This window comes from Lissotriton vulgaris, chromosome 3_1, assembly GCF_964263255.1.
Source record: "Lissotriton vulgaris chromosome 3_1, aLisVul1.2, whole genome shotgun sequence".
Lineage (NCBI taxonomy): Eukaryota > Metazoa > Chordata > Amphibia > Caudata > Salamandridae > Lissotriton > Lissotriton vulgaris.
In genome coordinates this window covers 1,529,375,554-1,529,397,036 of record NC_141689.1, presented here as the reverse complement: position 1 = coordinate 1,529,397,036, position 21,483 = coordinate 1,529,375,554, and the positions used below count along the sequence as shown (strand labels likewise).

Genomic DNA, 21,483 nt, shown 5'->3' with positions numbered 1-21,483 from the left:
GAAACAACAATAGTGAGAGAGGCAAGACTGTTTGGTTAACTGGGACCATGTGTGGGTAACAGCATGAAGGCAAACAGGAAGACAAAATGGCCTGAGGGAGATTTCTACCTTCCATCACATATCTATGCATATTAACAGTTAATAAAACCAAACAATATTCACCTTATTGTCTTTACCACGACTGAACCACAGACATTTGTACACCGAGTAAATAGTGAGAAGGATAACAATCTTATTTTATAAGGTAATATCATGTGCATCTTCTGCAAGGCCCTATGCTGGAGCCACCATAATCAATTAAAGGGATGAAGTACTTTGTTATGTACTAGCAAACATGCCAAGATCAGGCTATTCCAGGATACCATAGCTCCTGGATGTAGACGATGCGGGTTCAATGGCTGGCACACCGGCTATTTCCAAACGCTTAACGTTTATGTAATTTTCAAGGAGTTCTGTAAACTTATGGTCACTGCTACTAAATGAAGCCTCCTTGGAACGGGGCCTGAAAGACATTTAACCAATGTAGTTTTTCAAGGAAGGAGTGTAGACCAAAGCTTAATCTCTGGTTATGTTGCTGCAAGTTTCTTAATCATAAAACCTCAATACAAGAGGACAGCTGCATATTTAGCTTTGTCCAGAAAATGGGAAGATAAGGGGAGGGTTGTTAGTAAGACCTGCTCTTGAAGTCTATAACAACAAAACTAGGGCCTCTATGGTAATGCACCCCAGGCAATGATCCTAATGACCTGAAAAAGTGAACATTTTCTGATAAAACTGCTTGAAGTTAATTTATTTTCAAAAAATTATTTAAGTGATTAGACTTAAAGATCACTTCATTGTTCATGGCTTAAAAAAAATTACACTACACTTCAACTCATAAAGAATCACATTAGATAATCTACAACTGATTTTCATCTAGCATGGCCACTGGCTTCCCTATTTAGTGTTAGGACTAGAATGCATCAATGACAATGCGATTGCAACACAAATTACGGCGAGTGATTTTGTCCAAACTTGATGCAACACTTACTCATAGCATATTCTGTTTCGTCACACTCATTAGCATACTGTATTCTTTCACTAAATTACAAAAAGGACAAAACTGAACAAACTAGGTTTCTCTTCATTTTATTTCAATCCTAAATATTGATGAAAAAAAAACCTGAAACTGGTGCGTGAAATATCTGGTCTTCTGGATCCAGCACTGAGAGATACTGAAGATACTAAGGCAGCAATGAAGTCATGTCTCCCCTGTAAATTGGGGCTGGGCAGAGCGGTGCCAACACTAATCTGGAGTGGCTGGCACAAACCTTAGATAACGAAACTTCTGCCAACTAGCCTGGTGATCAAGCACATGCAAAGGACTTACATCAAAAGGGGATAGCCTACTGTACTGGCCTACAGAAAGGGGGACATTCTTCTATAATCCATTTTATTCTCATATTCGCACACAAAAAAAAACACATGCATTTGCAATGTCTTGAAGACCTAAAAATCTTATTGCTCCTCACATAAAAGGTAAGCTTTAAGAATTGCTGACCAGTTATTCATTTGATGCTGGCCAATGACAAAATTATTATTCCCACTTTAGAATGTTTTTGCCTTTTACATCATTAATGTGGAAAAATACAGTGTCCTCAAAAGGGTTTATTATTTGAATGGAGAGTAACTTCAAATATTATATGGGAAAGAGACAAAATATTATGGGAGACAGCATAGGACATTTATGGAAGGATTACAAACATATGTGGCTTTGGTTAGTATTACAGGTCCTTTGTTGGTTTGAAACAAGAAGAATCACTAGCATAGATAAAGTAGTGGATTCCAAACAGACTATTCAAAAGAACTGGAACAACCTGCCTCTCTGGTAAACAAAGCAAGAACCTTGGGTATAGTCTGATCACAGAATGTCGTTTACAACCCAAGTGAATGCAGACTACCACCTCAATATGCTCAGGAAAGTGACACCATTTTTAAGATCCTTTCACAGAGTGGACCTGATCAGTGCACTGTTATTTCCGCAGCGCGACTACTAAATTAGTATGTATATCAGCTGTCACAAAATGGGCCTTCAACAACTCCAACTAGTCCAACACTGAGCACAATACTAACAAGTCAGAGCTTGTTACTCCAACCTCAGCCGCTTAATTGGCTTCCATCAAACAAAGGCCTTCAAGTTGCGCTGCACTACCCACAGAACATACTGGTCCACAGGCCCAAATTACTTGTTGGAACTGTTCTCAAGCTACAATCTTTTGGCTCGTTTTAGATGTTTAGTGGCTTAGAGGATTACCACAGCACTATTCAGCAAAAATAAGACTTGGAAGGAATAATATTGAGCTTTTGTGGATCCTCAGCATGGAAAATTCTCCACGCTGAACTCAAGCATCAGCAGGGCAACTTCTAAGTTAGAAAGGATGGAAACCACCCTTTACCACCAAGCCTTCCCTGAGAATGTACTCCAAGATCTTCCCGTATACTCTCAGAGTGTGCTATGCCTCTCTTGCAAGTTGAACCAGTTTTAACCTCCTGTGCTTCTTCTTGGCTTCTGGAAGTGCCCTTTCATTGTAGACTTGTATCCTTCTTTCATCCCTTTCTGTTTCTGGAATGTTCAGTTTGAATTGCGAATCAAACATAATCCTGCTTACATCACTGCTTTCCTTTGGCAATGGTTTCCTAACATTTCTACCTTTCTCGTCTTTCCATCAAGAAGACGGTCTCCTGCTTAGAGCACCCCCCCCCCGCCCCCCCCCCCCCCGCACCCCTCCAATCCACCCACTGTATAGCACTCTGAAATGTTCTCTGCAGAATTTAGCCATTTATGAGTCACCTTTAAATAAATAATTAGGGCAAGATTAGCACCATATACATAAAGATAATAACTATACCCTACCTAAATTGACCTGCCGTACATGGAAAAGTGGGCAAATCATCATGGGCAGGTCGCTGCCTTCTAGCACATAACAACGAAGGGGGAAAAAAACACCATGGCCATGCAAACACAGATTCGATTTCATAGGACAGAACCAGCGGCACACAATATCTTTTAGAAGGACGGCTATGAGACATGGAGCAACATAGAGCAAAATACGTGTTTCATTTTTTTTGTACTTTCCTCAAAGTTTTAGTTACTTTTATGTTAAATTGTAATCATCCTCCAGTCTGATCATGCACTTGGTACGAAATGCTACACATTCACTTTTGTTATAGTTTTAAAGCGTATTGAAGTCAGTGAGAAATCTGGTGCGGTATCTATTATAAAACCAGGAGATCGGAACTTTAAGGCCAGGTTTTTCACTTTGTTACCTTGTGTGATTGAAGCAAATTGAATCTCCTGGTGCAGCAGAGTCCAGCCGAAATAAAGCGTGGCATGTGGACCTCTTCTGTCCCCCACCCACCACCCCAAAAAAAGAAAACATTTAACCTTTGCAAACGAATGCCTGGTGGTACTGGAAACCGAATGAATATTCATGTGCCTGTGACCCACTGACCTTAAATTCATCCAATCAGAAAAAAAGAGCCAGGTGCCTGGATGCAAAGCTAATGTTTACTGATGCAAACAAACTCTTAGAAGTGACTATATGCTGCTCAACCAACACAATCCATCCTGCCAAGTGAGAACTGAGATGTCAGTCCTATAGCACTTCTTCGAGCGCACACAATATTTGCTTAGCCCAGGGCTACGAATAAACAAACAAAAAAGCAACAGCCCTGTAATTTTCAGCGGTTTGCAGGGACAGGCAGGCGTCCCGTCCTAAACCTTTCAGGAATTTAACAGGAACACACGAGGACCGCAAGTGTTAAAACAAATGTGCAGGGGCGGGGGTCATTTTTGGATTTCCCACACCACAATAAAACGTGAATGGCGTAGACAAGGTTGATACGTGCAAGGAAGGGCGCCCAAGCCTCACGTTTTGAGAGTTATCCGTCCAGTCGTCAACAAAACAATTTTTTTTAAATCTCGGGCACACAATTAATTTCTCGAATGGTACCGAGAAAAAAAGCCAAACACTATACAATATCATTATGTTCTAAACTAAATGTACTCCTTCGGTTTCGCACACAAACGTCATAATAAGGAGGCGCGGGGTTCAAAGCGTCCTACCCGTGCTGCTCAGAACACTGTAAAATACAGTAATTAGTGAAAGAGGCCCACTTTAAGAGTGCACGACAAAATATCCTCAAACTGGAACAAGCGGCCTGTCCCGCTCAACCCTGTACCAGAGCTCTGCGCGAACAACTGCGTTAATGGAGTACAAGAAGCAGCATCACCGAGTCACATAGCTCGATAAGTGTTAAAAGTGCTCATGTGGCACTGTGTCAACCTTCCAAACACTGGGCCCTCTTTGCTGGATCTGAGCCACCACCAAAAGGGCAGCTTTGATATGAAGGAGTTACGCCAACACCAGTCATCGACTTCCAGCCACTACATAAGTCGTGAAAGACTCAGTGTAGAACATTAAAAGTTTTTCGAAACTTCATCCTTGTATTAGGCGTTACTAGCCTGTATCTGTTCAAACAACACACTGGACACTGCAGGAGACTCTACTGATTTGTAAAGTGCACATTTGCTAAAAACGCATATTGCTTGTGCGGAACACATTTTTTGGACACCACCGCCAATGACAATAGATATGATCTGCAGTCCTCGGAACAGAATTCAGGCCAAGGTACAAGTCTTAAAAGAAATAGTGGATGACTCATTAACATAGGCAGTGCGCAATGACGTCAAGTGGAATGACGTCACGGGAAGCAATGTAACCGCCTACCAGCACTCATTTCACGTAAATAGATGTATCTTACAGTTAAAGCTAAGAATCAAGGGTGTCTAAGTAGGATCTTTTAATGTAAATATATGCACGCAGAGAAAGTGTGAGCTATTAGTATTGTATATGACAATTTTTTTAATATGTATTGGCTTTGAAAATATATAAATTAATAGCCTTGTTATTCACAAAGCCAATAGCTTACACTTTCCTAATAAGAGTCCTATTGGCTATGGCAATGCTTGTTGGTAGCAAGCAAGGACAGTGCTGTTGTGGTGCCGAGTGATGATGCGGTTGGGCCGAGTGATGATGCGGTTGGGCCGAGTGATGATGTCGTGGTGTTCCCGAGTGATGTGGTGGTGCCCCCAGAGTGATGTGGTGGTGCCCCCAGAGTGATGTAGTGGTGTCCCCAGAGTGATGTGGTGGTGTCCCCAGAGTGATGTGGTGGTGTGGTGGTGTCCCGGAGGGATCTGGTGGTGTCCCAGAGTGATCTGGTGGTGTCCCAGAGTGATCTGGTGGTGTCCCAGAGTGATCTGGTGGTGTTGTGTGGCGTGCAGCAGTGTGAGGCGTGCAGCAGTGTGAGACGTGCAGCAGAGTGCGGCGTGCAGCAGAGTGCGGCGTGCAGCAGAGTGCGGCGTGCAGCAGAGTGCGGCGTGCAGCAGAGTGCGGCGTGCAGCAGTGTGAGGCGTGCAGCAGTGTGAGGCGTGCAGCAGTGTGAGGCGTGCAGCAGTGTGCGGCGGCCAGCAGAGTGCGGCGGCCAGCAGAGTGCAGCATGCAGCAGTGTGAGTAATGCAGCAGTGTGAGGCGGGCAGCAGCGTGAGGCGGGCAGCAGCGTGAGGCGGCCAGCGGCGTGAGGCGGCCAGCGGCGTGAGGCGGCCAGTGGCGTGAGGCGGCCAGCGGCGTGAGGCGGCCAGCGGCGTGTGGCGTGCAGCGGCGTGAGGAGTGTGGCGTGCAGCGGCGTGTGGCATGCAGCAGGGTGCAGCAGTGTGAGGCGTGCAGCAGTGTGAGGCGTGCAGCAGTGTGAGGCGTGCAGCAGTGTGAGGCGTGCAGCAGTGTGAGGCGTGCAACAGTGTGCAGCATGCAGCAGTGTGCAGCATGCAGCAGTGCGAGTAATGCAGCAGTGCGAGTAATGCAGCAGTGCGAGTAATGCAGCAGTGCGAGTAATGCAGCAGTGTGAGTAATGCAGCAGTGTGCGGCGTGCAGCAGTGTGCGGCGTGCAGCAGTGTGCGGCGTGCAACAGTGTGAGGCATGCAGCAGGGTGCAGCAGTGTGAGGCGTGCAGCAGTGTGCGGCGTGCAGCAGTGTGAGGCGTGCAGCAGTGTGAGGCGTGCAGCAGTGTGAGGCGTGCAGCAGTGTGAGGCGTGCAGCAGTGTGAGGCGTGCAGCAGTGTGAGGCGTGCAGCAGTGTGCGGCGTGCAGCAGTGTGCGGCGTGCAGCAGTGTGCAGCATGCAGCAGTGAGAGTAATGCAGCAGTGAGAGTAATGCAGCAGTGTGCAGCATGCAGCAGTGTGAGTAATGCAGCAGTGTGCGGCGTGCAGCAGTGTGCGGCGTGCAGCAGTGTGCGGCGTGCAGCAGTGTGCGGCGTGCAGCAGTGTGCGGCGTGCAGCAGGGTGCAGCAGTCAAGTCAAGTCAAGTCATAAAATTTGTATAGCGCACTACATACCCAGAGGGTTTCAAGGCGCTTAGGAAGGGGAGGAGGATTATTTGTCAAATATCCACGTTTTAAGCTGCTTTCTGAACGCTAGGTGGTTCTGGGTGAGGCGAAGGTAAGCGGGGAGTGAGTTCCATGTTTTAGCAGCTAGGTATGAAAAGGATCTGCCTCCCATGGTGGTCTTGTTGATGCGAGGTACAGTGGCGAGGGCTTGGCTGGAAGAACGTAGTTGGCGGGAGGGGGTGTAGAAGGACAGTCGAGAGTTGAGGCAATCTGGTCCGATGTCGTAGAGTGATTTGTGTGCGTGGGTAAGCAGTCGGAAAGTGATCCTCTTATTGACGGGTAGCCAGTGGAGGTCTTTAAGGTGACCAGAGATGTGTTCGTTGCGTGGGATGTCTAATATGAGTCTGGCTGAGGCGTTTTGGATTCGTTGGAGTTTCTTTTGGAGTTTTGCGGTAGTACCCGCGTAGAGGGTGTTTCCGTAGTCTAGTCGGCTCGTGACCAGAGCGTGGGTGACTGTTTTTCTTGTTTCGGAGGGGATCCAGCGAAATGTTTTTCTGAGCATGCGAAGAATGTTGAAGCAGGAAGAGGATACGGCGCTGACTTGTCTGTTCATTGAGAGTGAAGAATCCAGGATGACTCCAAGGTTCCGAGCGTGGTCTGTCGGGATGGGTGCTTTTCCGAGGGCTTCCGGCCACCAGGAGTCGTCCCATGCAGAGGGGGATGTACCTAAGATGAGGACTTCTGTTTTGTCTGAGTTCAGTTTCAGACGGCTTTGTTTCATCCATTCGGCAACTTCTTTCATTCCTTCATGTAGGTTAGTTTTGGCGGTGCTGGGGTCATTGGTGAGAGAAAGGATCAGTTGAGTGTCGTCCGCGTAAGAGATGATGTTGAGGTTGTGTTGGCGTGCGATGGCCGCGAGGGGGCTCATGTATACGTTGAAGAGGGTGGGACTGAGTGAGGATCCTTGAGGTACGCCGCAGATGACTTCAGAGGCCTCGGACTTGAATGGAGGAAGGCGGACTCTCTGGGTTCTTCCGGTGAGGAACGAGGTGATCCATTCAAGTGCTTTTCCTTGGATTCCGATGTTATTGAGGCGTTGTAGAAGGGTGCTGTGGCAGACTGTATCGAATGCTGCAGAGAGGTCGAGGAGGATGAGGGCGACTGTGTCACCATTGTCCAGTAGAGTTCGAATGTTGTCTGTTGCTGCGATGAGGGCGGTCTCAGTGCTGTGTTTTGCTCGGAAGCCGGACTGTGAGGAGTCGAGGGATTTGTTGGCTTCGAGGAAAGCGGCGAGCTGGTTGTTGACGGCTTTCTCGATGACTTTGGCCGGGAATGGAAGAAGCGAGATGGGGCGGTAATTTTTGAGTTCGGTGGGGTCCGCTGTTGGTTTTTTCAGAAGGGCGGTGAGTTCAGCGTGTTTCCAGTCTTCTGGGAAGGTAGCGGAGTTGAAGGAGCAGTTGATGACGTCTCGGAGGTGCGGTGCTATGACGGAGTCTGCTTTGTTGAAGATGTGGTGAGGGCATGGGTCTGTGGGGGATCCTGAGTGGATGGAATTCATCAGGCGGATGGTGTCCTCAGTGGAGATTGGGTTCCAGGCGTTAAGGGTGTTCACGGGGGGAAGATGGTCAGCAGATGGTGGGGTGGGTTGGTTTCCGGGTTGGTTGTCAAAGCTGTTGTGGATGTCTGCAATCTTGTTGTGGAAAAAAGAGGCTAGGGAGTCGCAGAGGGTTTGAGAGGGGGTGATGTCGTTGGAGTTGGCCGATGGATTGGAGAATTCCTTGACGATGTTGAAAAGTTCCTTGCTGTTGTGGGCGTTGTTGTCAAGTCGATCCTTGAATGCTGTTTTCTTGGCTTTCCGGATCAGTTGGTGGTGAGTGCGGGTGGCGCTTTTGAAGGCGTCCTTGGTGCTGGTGGTTGGGTCTTTTTTCCAGGCCTTTTCAAGGGAGCGGCAGAGTTTCTTGGACTTCTTGAGATCATCGTTGAACCATGAGGCTTTCTTGTTGCCAGGTTTGCTTTGACGTTTTTTCAGTGGTGCTAAGGTGTCGGCGGTGTTGGATAGCCATAGGGTGAGGTTGGTGGCGGCTTCGTTGGCGTTAGAAGAGAGGGCTGGGGAGTTTCGAAGGAGCGATGCGGAGATTTGGTCCGTGGTGATTTTGTTCCAGTTTCTTTGCAGGGTAGGTTGGGAGTGGTTGATGGGTTTCGGCTTGTTGTAGGTGAAGTGAACGCAGCTGTGGTCGGTCCAGAGGAGATCCGTAGTGTGGCTGAAGGAGACATGATTGCTGGAGGTGAAGATAGGGTCGAGAGTGTGACCTGCGATGTGGGTGGGGGAAGTGACTAGTTGTTTAAGTCCGAGGTTGGCGAGGTTGTCCACGAGGGTGGCGGTGTTGTGGTCGTTTATCTTTTCAAGGTGAAAGTTGAGGTCTCCCAGAAGAATATAGTCTTTGGAGGGGAGCGCGTGTGGAGAGATGAAGTCCGTGATGTCTTCACTGAATTTTGCGCGGGGTCCTGGTGGTCTGTAGAGGAGGGTGCCTCTGAGTGTGGTCTTGGGGTCGATGTGGATCTGGAAGTGAAGGTGTTCGGAGTTGGCGAGGTTGGCGTCAGAGCTGGTTGAGATGCGGATAGATTTCTTATGGACGATAGCGATTCCTCCTCCTGTGTGGCTGGTACGGTCTTTGCGGGTGATCTTATAATCTTCTGGGATGGCTATGGTGATGTCTGGGGCGGAAGAGGCGTTCATCCATGTTTCTTTTAGGAATGCGACGTCCGGAGAGATGGTGTCTAGTAGATTCCATAGGTCAATGGCGTGCCTGTGGACCGAACGGGTGTTGAGAAGGATGCATTGTAGGTGGTTGGGGTCGAGAGTCTGTGGTGTGCTCGTAGCGGAGATGTTGTCGGTGCCGCTGAATTTGCAGGAGTAGCAGGAGAAAGGTCCATGGGTGTGTCCAGGAGCGGCTTGGACGCAGTTGGGGGCGCGACCGGGGTTAAGGGCTAGGAGGGTGGCGGCATCGTAGGTAATGCGGGCGGGCTGGGAGGGACGGGGGCCAGGGGGTATGGCGCTGGGCGCGGTCCAGGCGCGGACGGGCGTAGACGGGCTTACCTTTGGCGCACCTTCGGCGCGGATTGGGCGCGAACGCTGCGCGTGGACGCTGCGCGCGGGAGCTACTGTCATATATGGATAGTGGAGGGGGAGGGGCGAGGGCGGCTCAGCTGGGAGGCGTGGCGGGCTCAGGGGAACACAACAACAGCAGGATCAAAATGGAGGGGAGGTCAGAGCAGGGCGCCGGGGGAATTCACACACAACAATGTAATGTAATGCAGGCAAAGCAATGTAAGCGCTGTGGGATAATAGCGCTATGAAATTACGAAGCTTACTAAAAATGGCGCTATGCAAATATCAGAACTTGGTTACAATGCGCTATGCAAATATCAGAACTTGGTTACAATGCAGCAATACGATACCACGTTGTAAGGAGCAGCGAGGGGAGCGATCACTCAAGGCGGAAGCGGCGAGTGAATCACAGCGCTGCGAGGTTTGGGGAATGCTTTTCAATGCTTGTGGGAGGGCGGCTCAGCTGGGAGGCGTGGCGGGCTCAGGGGAACACAACAACAGCAGGATCAAAATGGAGGGGAGGTCAGAGCAGGGCGCCGGGGGAATTCACACACAACAATGCAATGTAATGCAGGCAAAGCAATGTAAGCGCTGTGGGATAATAGCGCTATGAAATTACGAAGCTTACTAAAAATGGCGCTATGCAAATATCAGAACTTGGTTACAATGCGCGTGCCGCAGTGTGAGGCGTGCCGCAGTGTGAGGCGTGCAGCAGTGAGAGTAATGCAGCAGTGAGAGTAATGCAGCAGTGTGCAGCATGCAGCAGTGTGAGTAATGCAGCAGTGTGAGTAATGCAGCAGTGTGCGGCGTGCAGCAGTGTCTGGCGTACAGCAGTGTGAGTAATGCAGCAGTGTGAGTAATGCAGCAGTGTGAGTAATGCAGCAGTGTGAGGCGTGCAGCAGTGTGAGGCGTGCAGCAGTGTGCGGCGTGCAGCAGTGTGCGGCGTGCAGCAGTGTGCGGCGTGCAGCAGTGTGCGGCGTGCAGCAGTGTGCGGCGTGCAGCAGGGTGCCGCAGTGTGAGGCGTGCCGCAGTGTGAGGCGTGCCGCAGTGTGAGGCGTGCCGCAGTGTGAGGCGTGCCGCAGTGTGAGGCGTGCCGCAGTGTGAGGCGTGCCGCAGTGTGAGGCGTGCCGCAGTGTGAGGCGTGCCGCAGTGTGAGGCGTGCCGCAGTGTGAGGCGTGCAGCAGTGTGAGGCGTGCAGCAGTGTGAGTAATGCAGCAGTGAGAGTAATGCAGCAGTGAGAGTAATGCAGCAGTGTGAGTAATGCAGCAGTGTGCGGCGTGCAGCAGTGTGCGGCGTGCAGCAGTGTCTGGCGTACAGCAGTGTGAGTAATGCAGCAGTGTGAGTAATGCAGCAGTGTGAGTAATGCAGCAGTGTGAGGCGTGCAGCAGTGTGAGGCGTGCAGCAGTGTGAGGCGTGCAGCAGTGTGAGGCGTGCAGCAGTGTGAGGCGTGCAGCAGTGTGAGGCGTGCAGCAGTGTGAGGCGTGCAGCAGTGTGAGGCGTGCAGCAGTGTGCGGCGTGCAGCAGTGTGCAGCATGCAGCAGTGTGCAGCATGCAGCAGTGCGAGTAATGCAGCAGTGTGAGGCGTGCAGCAGTGTGAGGCGTGCAGCAGTGTGAGGCGTGCAGCAGTGTGAGGCGTGCAGCAGTGTGCAGCAGTGTGCAGCATGCAGCAGTGCGAGTAATGCAGCAGTGTGCAGCATGCAGCAGTGTGCAGCATGCAGCAGTGTGCGGCGTGCAGCAGTGTGCGGCGTGCAGCAGTGTGCGGCGTGCAGCAGTGTGCGGCGTGCAGAAGTGTGCGGCGTGCAGAAGTGTGCGGCGTGCAGAAGTGTGCGGCGTGCAGCAGTGTGAGGCATGCAGCAGGGTGCAGCAGTGTGAGGCGTGCCGCAGTGTGAGGCGTGCCGCAGTGTGAGGCGTGCCGCAGTGTGAGGCGTGCCGCAGTGTGAGGCGTGCCGCAGTGTGAGGCGTGCCGCAGTGTGAGGCGTGCCGCAGTGTGAGACGTGCAGCAGTGTGAGGCGTGCAGCAGTGTGAGGCGTGCAGCAGTGAGAGTAATGCAGCAGTGAGAGTAATGCAGCAGTGTGCAGCATGCAGCAGTGTGAGTAATGCAGCAGTGTGAGTAATGCAGCAGTGTGAGTAATGCAGCAGTGTCTGGCGTACAGCAGTGTGAGTAATGCAGCAGTGTGAGTAATGCAGCAGTGTGAGTAATGCAGCAGTGTGAGGCGTGCAGCAGTGTGAGGCGTGCAGCAGTGTGAGGCGTGCAGCAGTGTGAGGCGTGCAGCAGTGTGAGGCGTGCAGCAGTGTCATAGGGTGTGGTGAATCACAATGGAGAGTAAACTCTCCCACTAGGTGACATAGGTGATACACCACCCATTTACTGTGGAAACCCTAAAAACCCATGGATCATGACATGGTTCAACATAAGCCATTATAATGTTACAGAATTATTGCTGTAAAGGTGAGGTGGTGCTCAAATATGTGCATCGGCGAAGTGCAACGTGACTGAAAAGCATCACACGTAGGCTATACAATATTAACATTATTGGGTGGAGATACGAACCAGACAAATGAACATATAGTAATATTGCGCTGTAAGTGGGATAGGGTGGCTAGGGCCAAAAAATGCGAGAGAAGTCCTAAGTGGTGCAGCTGACCATGAAAGGCCCAAAAAAGGATCCTTGATCTGTATATCTGGAAGTGTGTAAAGAAGATAGTTGAAAGAGTTATGAAGAATTGGGGGTCTCTGATTGGCACAGGAAAGTTTTTGTGACAAACAGAGACCCTCTCCTCTAGTCAGGGCAAGGGACTTACTCCTAAAAATAACCCCTGCTCACCCTCTAGGCAGTGTGGCGTGAGCAGTCAAGGCTAAACTTCAGGACGTTATGGGCTAAGCATTTGTCAGACCCTCCAGGATTTCGCGATTTGCAGCGAAATCTGCACTTTTGTAAAAATGCTGCGATTTTTACAAAAGTGCCCGCGAAATCGGCACTTTTGTAGAAATCGCGGCATTTTTATAAAAGCCGCTATATCCTGGGGGTCTGATTAAAGCACTTCACATTGACGGACTCAATGGCATGGAGTAGCAGGAGCTCGCTCTGAAGTACAGAGGACCATTGGACAAAACAAATAAATATTATGGAAAGTCAGTTTTAAAAAACCTGGAGCACATAGATGAAAGATGAAACTAAGAACCGTTGTCGTTCTTTGCAGATGGAAGGAAAACGACTGGTCAGAAGGTGGTACCCACACCTGCCACAAATGTAGAAGTAGTGTTTCTTCTCGGCCTACAACTGCCAGAAATACAAGTTGTTTCAGTTATCAGTCAAGCAACTGAACTGCCACCGGCAGGCACACTTCTTATAAGAGAAACAAATACTTCATGCTCACCCACGTTCAGATTTCCGTTCTCCTCTACAGTCAGAATCTCCCAAAGAAGCACCCTGGGACTCGTAGTTTTCTTCTAAGGATTACTTCCCTGCGTTACGTGATACGAGCCCCTTTCTTCATGGACATAATAGAAAGACTACAAATGAGGAGCATGCTTAGGCGGCCACCTTTGAATGGGAGGAGATGTGATGGGGCGCTTTCAGTCAAGCAGTGAAAGTTTTAATTGTGTTTGTAGGACAGTCGTGCTGTAGTTTGTATTTGCCTTTTTATATTGTAATGTTACATAAATATTTAAAATCAGGTCAATCACCAGCGAGAGCAAAGCAAGTTTCTACACCATGCTGTATGTTATGGCTCACTCGTCTGGTAGTCAACGTAATGTGTCTTTCTGTATGACATTTCATCATACGTGTAGAACTGTTATCTTTCCGTTGCATCGAGAGTAGAACCACCATCACAGTTTTTCCTGAAGGTTCACTGTGATAAACCATCTGCAATTTTATGTAGCGAGGTCACCAGCGCGTTACAATAAACCAATTTATCCTGCTACTGTTGTAAGTGCATTTATATAGCGCTTACTACTCCTGAGAAGGCGTCGAAGCGCCTTTCCTCGAGTAGCATGCTACCCCGGAACCCAAAGTGGATTATTCGTGAATTAGTATACTATAGGGAGATATGAAATTAATTAGGAGCGGTGGACATGTGAGTTTGTTATTTGGTTTGAATAAGGATAGTGGAGGAAAGGGTTTGCATGTATATAGGGCTGGCTACCCCTAATGAAGTGTCGAAGCACTTTTCGGCAGGTAGCCGCTACTCCGGAACGCACACAGGATTAGTTGGGAATTACTACAGGGGAAATACGAAATTTATTTGAGCAGTGTACATGCAAGTCTTTTGGATTGAAAAGAGTTGTGGAGGGATAGAAGAGGGAAGGGTTTCTTTGGAGATTATAGCAGTAGGAGGAGGTTTGGGATGAGTAAAGGGGAGATGGAGGGGGAAGAGTCAGAGGGAAGGCTATAGAAAGGCTTGTTTGCCAAACGCCTTACGGCTGCTTCAAGCAGGCGCAGGGTTTTGACGCAGCATGGGCCCAAAAGTGACTGAGTGAAATCTTGTAGATTTCACTCAGCCACTTTTAGGAGGCGTTTCTGTGCAGGAACGCCTCCTTCTGGCGCAGGGCTTTACAACGTGACGCATCTCCCAGATGCGGCACGTTGTAAGTACCCCGCACCATGGCGCATCTGTTGCGCTGCCGCTGCGTCACAAAAGTGATGCAACGGTGGTGTAAAAGGGGCGCAAAGGGCTTGTAAATCTGCCCCAAAGTGTCTACATTGTAATTAAACCAAATATATATAGCTTCATGTTGTTAATTAACTCAAAAAACAAAGATATCTGTATTTGTTGTAGGAAAATGGCCAAATAAAATGCCGCAAAATTGCCGCTAAATTTCCATATTTGTGCCGCTAAATTTCCATTTTTGTGCCGCTAAATTTGCTAATCCATGCCGCTATATCCTGGGGGGGTCTGATTTGTTATAATATACAGTAATCAGCTGACACACTACAAAGGGACATCAGGCAAGTTTTCATATAAAAATAGGTATTTTATATATAGACTTTAAGCAGACTTAATACAAGACCCAGATAATATTCTTCACTAAAGCCACAATACTATTTTAGCAATTAAATAAGATGTTGGTTCCAAAATGCAAAGTTCTTAGTGTCTGTGCGCAGTCTTGTCCGACTCTCACCGTTGGGGATGCTCTCAGAAAGGCAGTTAAACAAAGGGTTGCGGGCTCCTGGGCCCGGGTGTACGCACCAAAGTGCGCGTCGGATTAACAGTACCTTTCTGTTGGTGCAGAGTCCAGCTCGCAGGCGGCCTCCGAGACGTAGAGGCAACGACTCGATGCTGGTGGATTCCTCTCCGAGGCGGGCCCTGGCTCTGGTGGCGTCTCTGTGCGAGGCGTAGAGCGGTGGGGGCCTTGAGGAGCGGGGCAGGCGATACGGGTTGCTTGTGCGGTCACGGCAAACAAGCCGTACCTTCGGGTCAGAGGTTGTTTCCCAGGGGTGGCTGTGCGGCACGCAGCGGCTAGTACCCGACGTACCTGGCGGCTTGGTTAGTGCGGCGCGGAGAAGGATAGCACGGTGCGGTTGTGTACGCTTAGGACGTACGAACCGTACCTCGCTGGATAACGTGGCGGATTAGGTCCGTGGGGGCTGAAGGCGGTGGCGGTGCGGCTCGGATGGGGGGGGGGGGGGGGGGGGAGCAAAGCCAGGTGCAGCGTGGCCCAGAAGCGACACAGTGCAAATTTGGCTCGGAAAGGAGCGGAGTCACACGGAGCAGAGCGGACACAGCACGGGCTTTAGGGTTGGCGAGGCGCACTTAGAGACGGCTTCAGCGGGGCACAGACACAGGCAGTTCCAGCAGCTCGGGTTGAAGGCAGGAGAAGAGCCCAATGGTCCTGGGGCTCAGTTCAGGGGGCAAGCTCACACACAAGCCCTTGGAGATTGTTTTCAAAAGCACAAGTAGATTCAAAAGTCACTTCAGTCTTTTCCTCTCCTTCTTGTAGCAAGGCACCCACCACAGCCCAGTCTCCCAGGTCAGAGAGAGTACTCCTCCATGCAGCTTTTCCAGGTCCTTCTTGTCAGGCAGAGGTTCTTCTTGGCATAAACAGGATCTAATTTCGTAGGAGCAGGGCTCCTGTCTTTATACTGTAAACTTTTTGTGCTTTCAGGCCAGGGGGGGGGGCCTTTGCCTAATTCAGTCCAGTTCCTGAGCACTTTGTTTTGGAGACTCTGGCTTTTCTTTCAGTGTGCAGGTTAGAGACATCAGACCCTCCCCAGGGGGTGGAGCCAGCATTGAGGTGGCAGAGCACAACCCTATTCAGAGTCAAGGGGCACTCCTCCCACCCATCCTGGTGTAATCTCTCTATTCACCACCTGGCAGCCCTGACTGTTTCCTGGAATTCCCCAGCCCGGTCACTCACACAAACCAGACAGCAGATACACATAAGAGCAGAGGCGGGCTGAAATGGTTAGGCAAGCAAACGCCAGCTTTCTAAAAGTGGTGTTTGCAAACACAGGATATTAAAATAAACTTTACTAAAAGATGTATTGTGTTATGCTGAGTTCAGGCATATCAAACTTGACTTTCTACCATGTTCCCCGAGCCTGCTGGGATTATAGAGTGTAACATTTCCAGCAGCCCATTCTGGCCTATGAGAACAGGTAGCCTTCCAATAGTGAAAAACGAAAATGGCTGTAATTCACTATTAGGACAAGCCACGCACATCAGGGATTGTTCTACCTTATGCTTACAATGCACCCTGCCCTGGGGCCTACCATAGGGGTGACTCACATGAAGTAAAGGGGAGTTTTAGGGGCTGGCAGGTGTGTGCACTTGCCCAGCCATCATGACAGTACCAGACTGCATGCAGGTTCTGCAATGGCAGACCCTAGACACCTTTTACAAGGCTGCTTCTGTGGGTGGCACAACCAGTGCCGCAGGCCCACTAGCAGCATTTGGATTTACAAGCCCTGGCACTCCTGGTGCACTTTACTGGGGTCTGACAGTAAACCAAATAAGCCAATCATGGAAACCAATCGCATATAGCAATTTTACAGTAGGGAGAGCATATGCACTTTAGCACTGATCAGCAGTGGTAAAGTGCCCATAGTCATTATACCAACAAAAACAGGTCAGAGAGAATATAGGAGGAAGGCAAAAAGTTCAGGGATGACCCTGCAAAAAGGGCCAAGTCCAACAAAAAAGTAAAACGGATTAAGACTAAAGGCCAGGGAAAATGACTATGTGACCAGGAGATCAGACCCCTTAGAAACGTATGAGGGAGATAGCAAGCGTGAAAGGGAAACTCTCCCAACAGAAAACTGAAAACTTGCAATGGTGTACTATTCTCCCGAAACCAGAGAATAAAGCATCTGCTCAAGGAAGAGTGATATGTCTATACATTGCGTAAATATAGAAAAGGAAAGGAAATCTGGATAAGTGAAAGGAAACACACACACAGGGAGGGAAGGGAGTAGAAAGGATAATGGATGGAGCATGCCTTCCCTCCCTGTATTCGCGGTGAGCGGATCAATAAAATCTGAATGGAATATGAATAAGAAGTGACGTCAGTCTGAAATACAAGTGGTGATTAAAGTCACTAGAGCCAGGTGCCAAACATCAATTCAGGTCTATGTAGACAACTCACCGACAAGCCTGTGATAATTCCAACCCGGCAGGTCTGGACCACAAGAAGAAAGAATGTGACCGAGTACAAAAGGATCTATGACCGGGATAAGCACAATGATCTAGCTCAGCCTGTTATCTCACAGGTGGAAAGTAAAGATGTGAAAGAAACCGTAAGAAACAACTCATACCTTGAAAGTGTAATTGAAATCAAAGGGAAGCCACGGGTGGATACACAGGTAAGTATCTTTGAGCCAAACGATCTAAAATAAAGAAATAATAAAAAAAAATGGAGTGGAGACTGGAGTAACGAAGACCAGCCAGTGAGCAGTGAGAGACTGAGACCTCTGTCATAAATCCGCATGGGCACTCGCCAGTACCTACTAATGAAGTATGGCAACAAAACAACCCGTAGCGCCATGTGTGGATCTGGAATCCATCAAAGTGGAGATCACGGGAGGGACACGGGTGTGTGTCAGGAGGTTTGCAATCTGCAAACAAAAAGGGAGGAGAGTGTAAGAGCAAATCCTGGGTCGTGACCAGTGTCACTAGGCTCATAAAAGTCTTGCTAAAAGTATGTGAAAGTATCAGAATGCGGCTGCATCTAAAGCTCTTACTTGGATTGTAGCGGTTAAGCGTGATCCCGTGACTCGCATTTGTGGCTTCAAGGTGTGGGGTGGGACAACACCTGGAAGTGTCTATATAGTCACGCTCGATCAAAGGCTAGAGCGTGCAACTGAACCGCCAACCGGAAGGCGTAACTTTATTGTTCCCGGCTGCATCCACTGTGATGATAACAGCGAGTATGGGTACGAAACCTCCATGACAGTGACTTCCGTGGGAATGAGTATATCTCAAAATGGAAGATTAAGAAGTAAAAATCAAACTCCACTTCAATAATTAAGAATGTTGCAACTGACAGTATCATTAAGAATGTGTTGGAATACTCGACTATGTGGGTGATCATGGCCCCACAGATAACACCATGAGGGCGAAGGGCAAACCATAGCGATGTGACAAAGGAGAAAACTATAACCCAGAAACAAGCTCTCGGCATTGCTGGGGGGGGCGGGGGAGCGGCAGCCTTTGAAGTCTGATGTCGAGGCTCAGACAAATGGTGTGCGATGTGCACGCGTGACGAGGTGACAAAGGCAAATGGCCAAAGGGAAAGGGAAAAGCAGGAGAAGAACGTGAAGGAAACAAGCTCTCAGCATTGCTGGGGGGCAGGGGGGGGGGGGGGCGGAGGAGCGGGAGCGCATTCCTTTGAAGTCTGATGCGGGGGAGCGGCAGCCTTTTAAGTCTGATGCGAGGTACAGACAAATGGTGGTGTATGACGTGGCTGGCGTAGGGCACGCGCCTGTCTCACATGAACTGTGCATAATCCGCCGTTTTGATACACTGTTCTTTTGCCCTTACTATAATTCTCGCCGGAGCAATGCGCAAGCGCATTGGCTCAGGCAAGACCTAAAAACTAAAGTTTCATAGACTAACCAAAATAAAAAAAGTGCATATTGTATGGTTAGAGATGTTTGGTGTGCTTGCATTTCTTTTTCCGCAGTTGTGTTTAACCAGCATGAAGGCACAAAAACGTCTTCTTTTCACATTATTAAGGAACAAGTGAAAATGGTGGGTAGTTAGCAGCTTATAACAACTTTCTAGGGCAGGCTCACGACTAAGAAGGAAGTTGCCTAGGGGTTAAACGCGCGTTGCGAGGCCACGCTGCAAGCCAATGCTCCAACCAGAGCCCCTGGAATTATGCGATTTTGAGGCTGCCGCGTTTTAACATAATTATGGGTTAGCTGCAGTTCCCAAATAACACATCAACTGCAGGTTTTAACAAAAAAATCTAGTTCCCACGGAACAAAAGTAACTCAAAATGCAGATAAGTGTTGCAGCACAGGGGAGGGTCCTTCCTAAAGTTTGACTGGTCACCTTTATGTTGCTTACTTCTGTATTTGAAGTGTTAAACTGATAATAATGAGGAACAACATTTGAAAAGAGTGATTACATGTGTTAAAACACAAAAATAATAAGGTTATGCTAACACAACATGTGCAGAATTATTTGCCTTTTGCTGCCACATAATTTAGTCAACCTACTGCATAAATTGGTCCTCCCCTATGTATAATTCCATTGGCCGTGGCTATAATAGAACAGTTATAGAGCTGAGGTACAAGTAAGGTGACACCACGAGTTCAAATTTCCTATAAAAAAAATGACATTTCCGACTCAAACTGAGGGGGGCAGTGTCCACTCTCTGAAATTAGTGAGGGGACTCCGTCCACCCAGGTCCTCCCCGCACTTGTACTTTGATTCAGGCAATGCCAGCATGTAAGTCAACGAAAACCGACTAACCGTCCCACGATTCCAAGATTTGTAAACTTCATAACAGAGAATTGGGTAAAAGCAATAACGGTTATTGAACACACTCAGGAAGCACTATATAAAAAAAACAAGATCGCTCATATAAAAGCTGAGATAACATCACTTTGGAAGTGCGGCAGCAAATGAGGACCGGTCAGACACCAAAATTTGGTGTCCCGTGGTATCTTTGTATTGTTCAACTTCCAAATAAATGATTTCAAACAACATATATAGTTCTTTGTAGGACCAGAACAGCTAAGAACATAAAGCTTATTAGTGGAACAGGTAATGCATCGAAATCGTTAAAAACTGAATTGGCGTATTTATTTAGGGGACTGCTAATTTAAAGAAAGAGGGTTGCCTGGTGACAGTGTGTATCCTTCTTCATTCTAACACATAAACCTTACATCACGGTACATTGTCAAACAAGCTTTGGCAAAGCCAGTAGGCCTGGCATTTGGTGCATTTTTTTATTTTATTTAATTTTCGGGTTATGAAGATGGGGCAGGAGAAGGCATATGTTGCTGGGGTCAGGGCAAGACTTCAGGAACATGAGGGAGCAAACCAAGCTGCAAGTCTCCCAGGAGGGCGTGGATAACAGGCTGCAAGTGTCCTGGGACCACGGTAAGGTTGCTGGAAGAGGAGGGAACAGGCAAGGCTTCATGTCTCCCAGGAGGACGGCGGCAAGGCTTAAAGTCACTTGGCACCAACAAGGCTCTCAGGTGGGCACAGACAAGGCTGCCTGCAAGCCTTTCAATGGGGCACCGACAAGGCAGCAGATCTCTCAAGGGGGTACAGACAAGTGATGGGTTCTTAGGGGTAGGAAGTAACTCTGGGACTCAGGTCTATTGGTTTCAAACACTCAGCATAAAATTGGTCATCTTGAGGATGGCAAATGTTTTTTTCCCGGAGACTTGCAGTGGGTGAGGATTGTTAGGTTGGGTAAATTCAAAAATAATCTGCATGTGATATATTAATGTATCAAAAAGGGGGGGGGGGGGGGGGGGGGGGGTTGCTGTCCTCCACAAGCAGGCGCTTGGTTGCTGTCGCGGATGTCAGCCTCCGGGGGTGAGGGCAGCAGGCAGGTGGGTGTTCAGAGCTCGGGTGTTCAGAGCTCAGATGTCCCGAGCTGCAGGATACTAAGGTTCCCGATGTCTAGGGTCTGACAATCTTGATGCTACTGAGCACTGAACGCCTGGTGATCCTGAGGATGCTGTCGCTATGTGGCAGCATAGCCTCTAGGTTAGCTGACTGCAGCCTGTCTAGCCCATTCACCCCCGGCGTCTCGCGCTCACCCAGTTCTGCAGTTTATTGTTCAGCTTCACCTTCTTGTACTGGCTCTCGGAGATCTCCATCGCAGGTCCTGTACGCGGGCGATGCTGTGTGCTCCTGGGGATAAAGGTGTAGACCGAGTGGCAGAGACTGTGTGAATCAGAGAAGCTGAGGCTCCAGACCAACTCTCCGCCCTCATTGCCACGCCAGTGACTAGTTCCTATTAGAGGAATTACCATGAGCAACGGCGGACATCACGTGACTCAACGTCACGTCCCGTCTTAGATCTTTTAGTTCCAAGGATGGAGTTATGTGTGCCGTTGTAGTTATGTGTGACGGTGTCAAGCAAGCGCATGTCGGGGCCTGTAGATAACATTGCTCTCGTGTCCGACTTGAGCCAAGTGTCTGGCTCTGATTTTAGAGGTGGAGGAGCCGAGCCCTGAACATCTTTGCCATGTAATTCGTACAACAAACATCACGTAAAATATGATCACGGCTGTTGAACATCCAAGAAAGTGCGTTTTCTCAATATGTGAAGCTTTAACATTAATCATTCGCTCATTGCACTGCACCAAGAAGTAGTTGTTAAAAGTAATAGTAATTAAACATTTACCCAGAGCTTTAAGTGGGATGAAAAAACTGAGGGGTCTCTCGAAGGGATGTACCAGTGTAATTAAGGGCGTGGTTTCAAAAGGTTTCAACTAACAGTCTTTGCCGCACAACTTGTATTTTGCTGTTTCTGTAATTGATTCCA

At 48.8% G+C, this 21,483-nt stretch overlaps 1 protein-coding gene across 2 annotated transcripts in view; it reads right to left on the bottom strand.

Moving 5' to 3' along the window:
- The window catches only part of PAPSS1 (3'-phosphoadenosine 5'-phosphosulfate synthase 1), a 322,558-nt gene extending 301,566 nt beyond the window's left edge, over positions 1-20,992 (bottom strand). The window contains exon 1 of one of the 2 annotated variants that reach the window (XM_086962022.1): positions 20,783-20,992. In XM_086962022.1, the coding sequence (XP_086818148.1) occupies positions 20,783-20,968 (186 nt within the window). In that variant the 5' untranslated portion in view covers positions 20,969-20,992. Of the gene's footprint in view, positions 1-20,752 lie in introns of both variants that reach the window. The other variant, XM_086962020.1, reaches the window with a different exon arrangement.
- Positions 20,993-21,483: the final 491 nt, after the last annotated feature.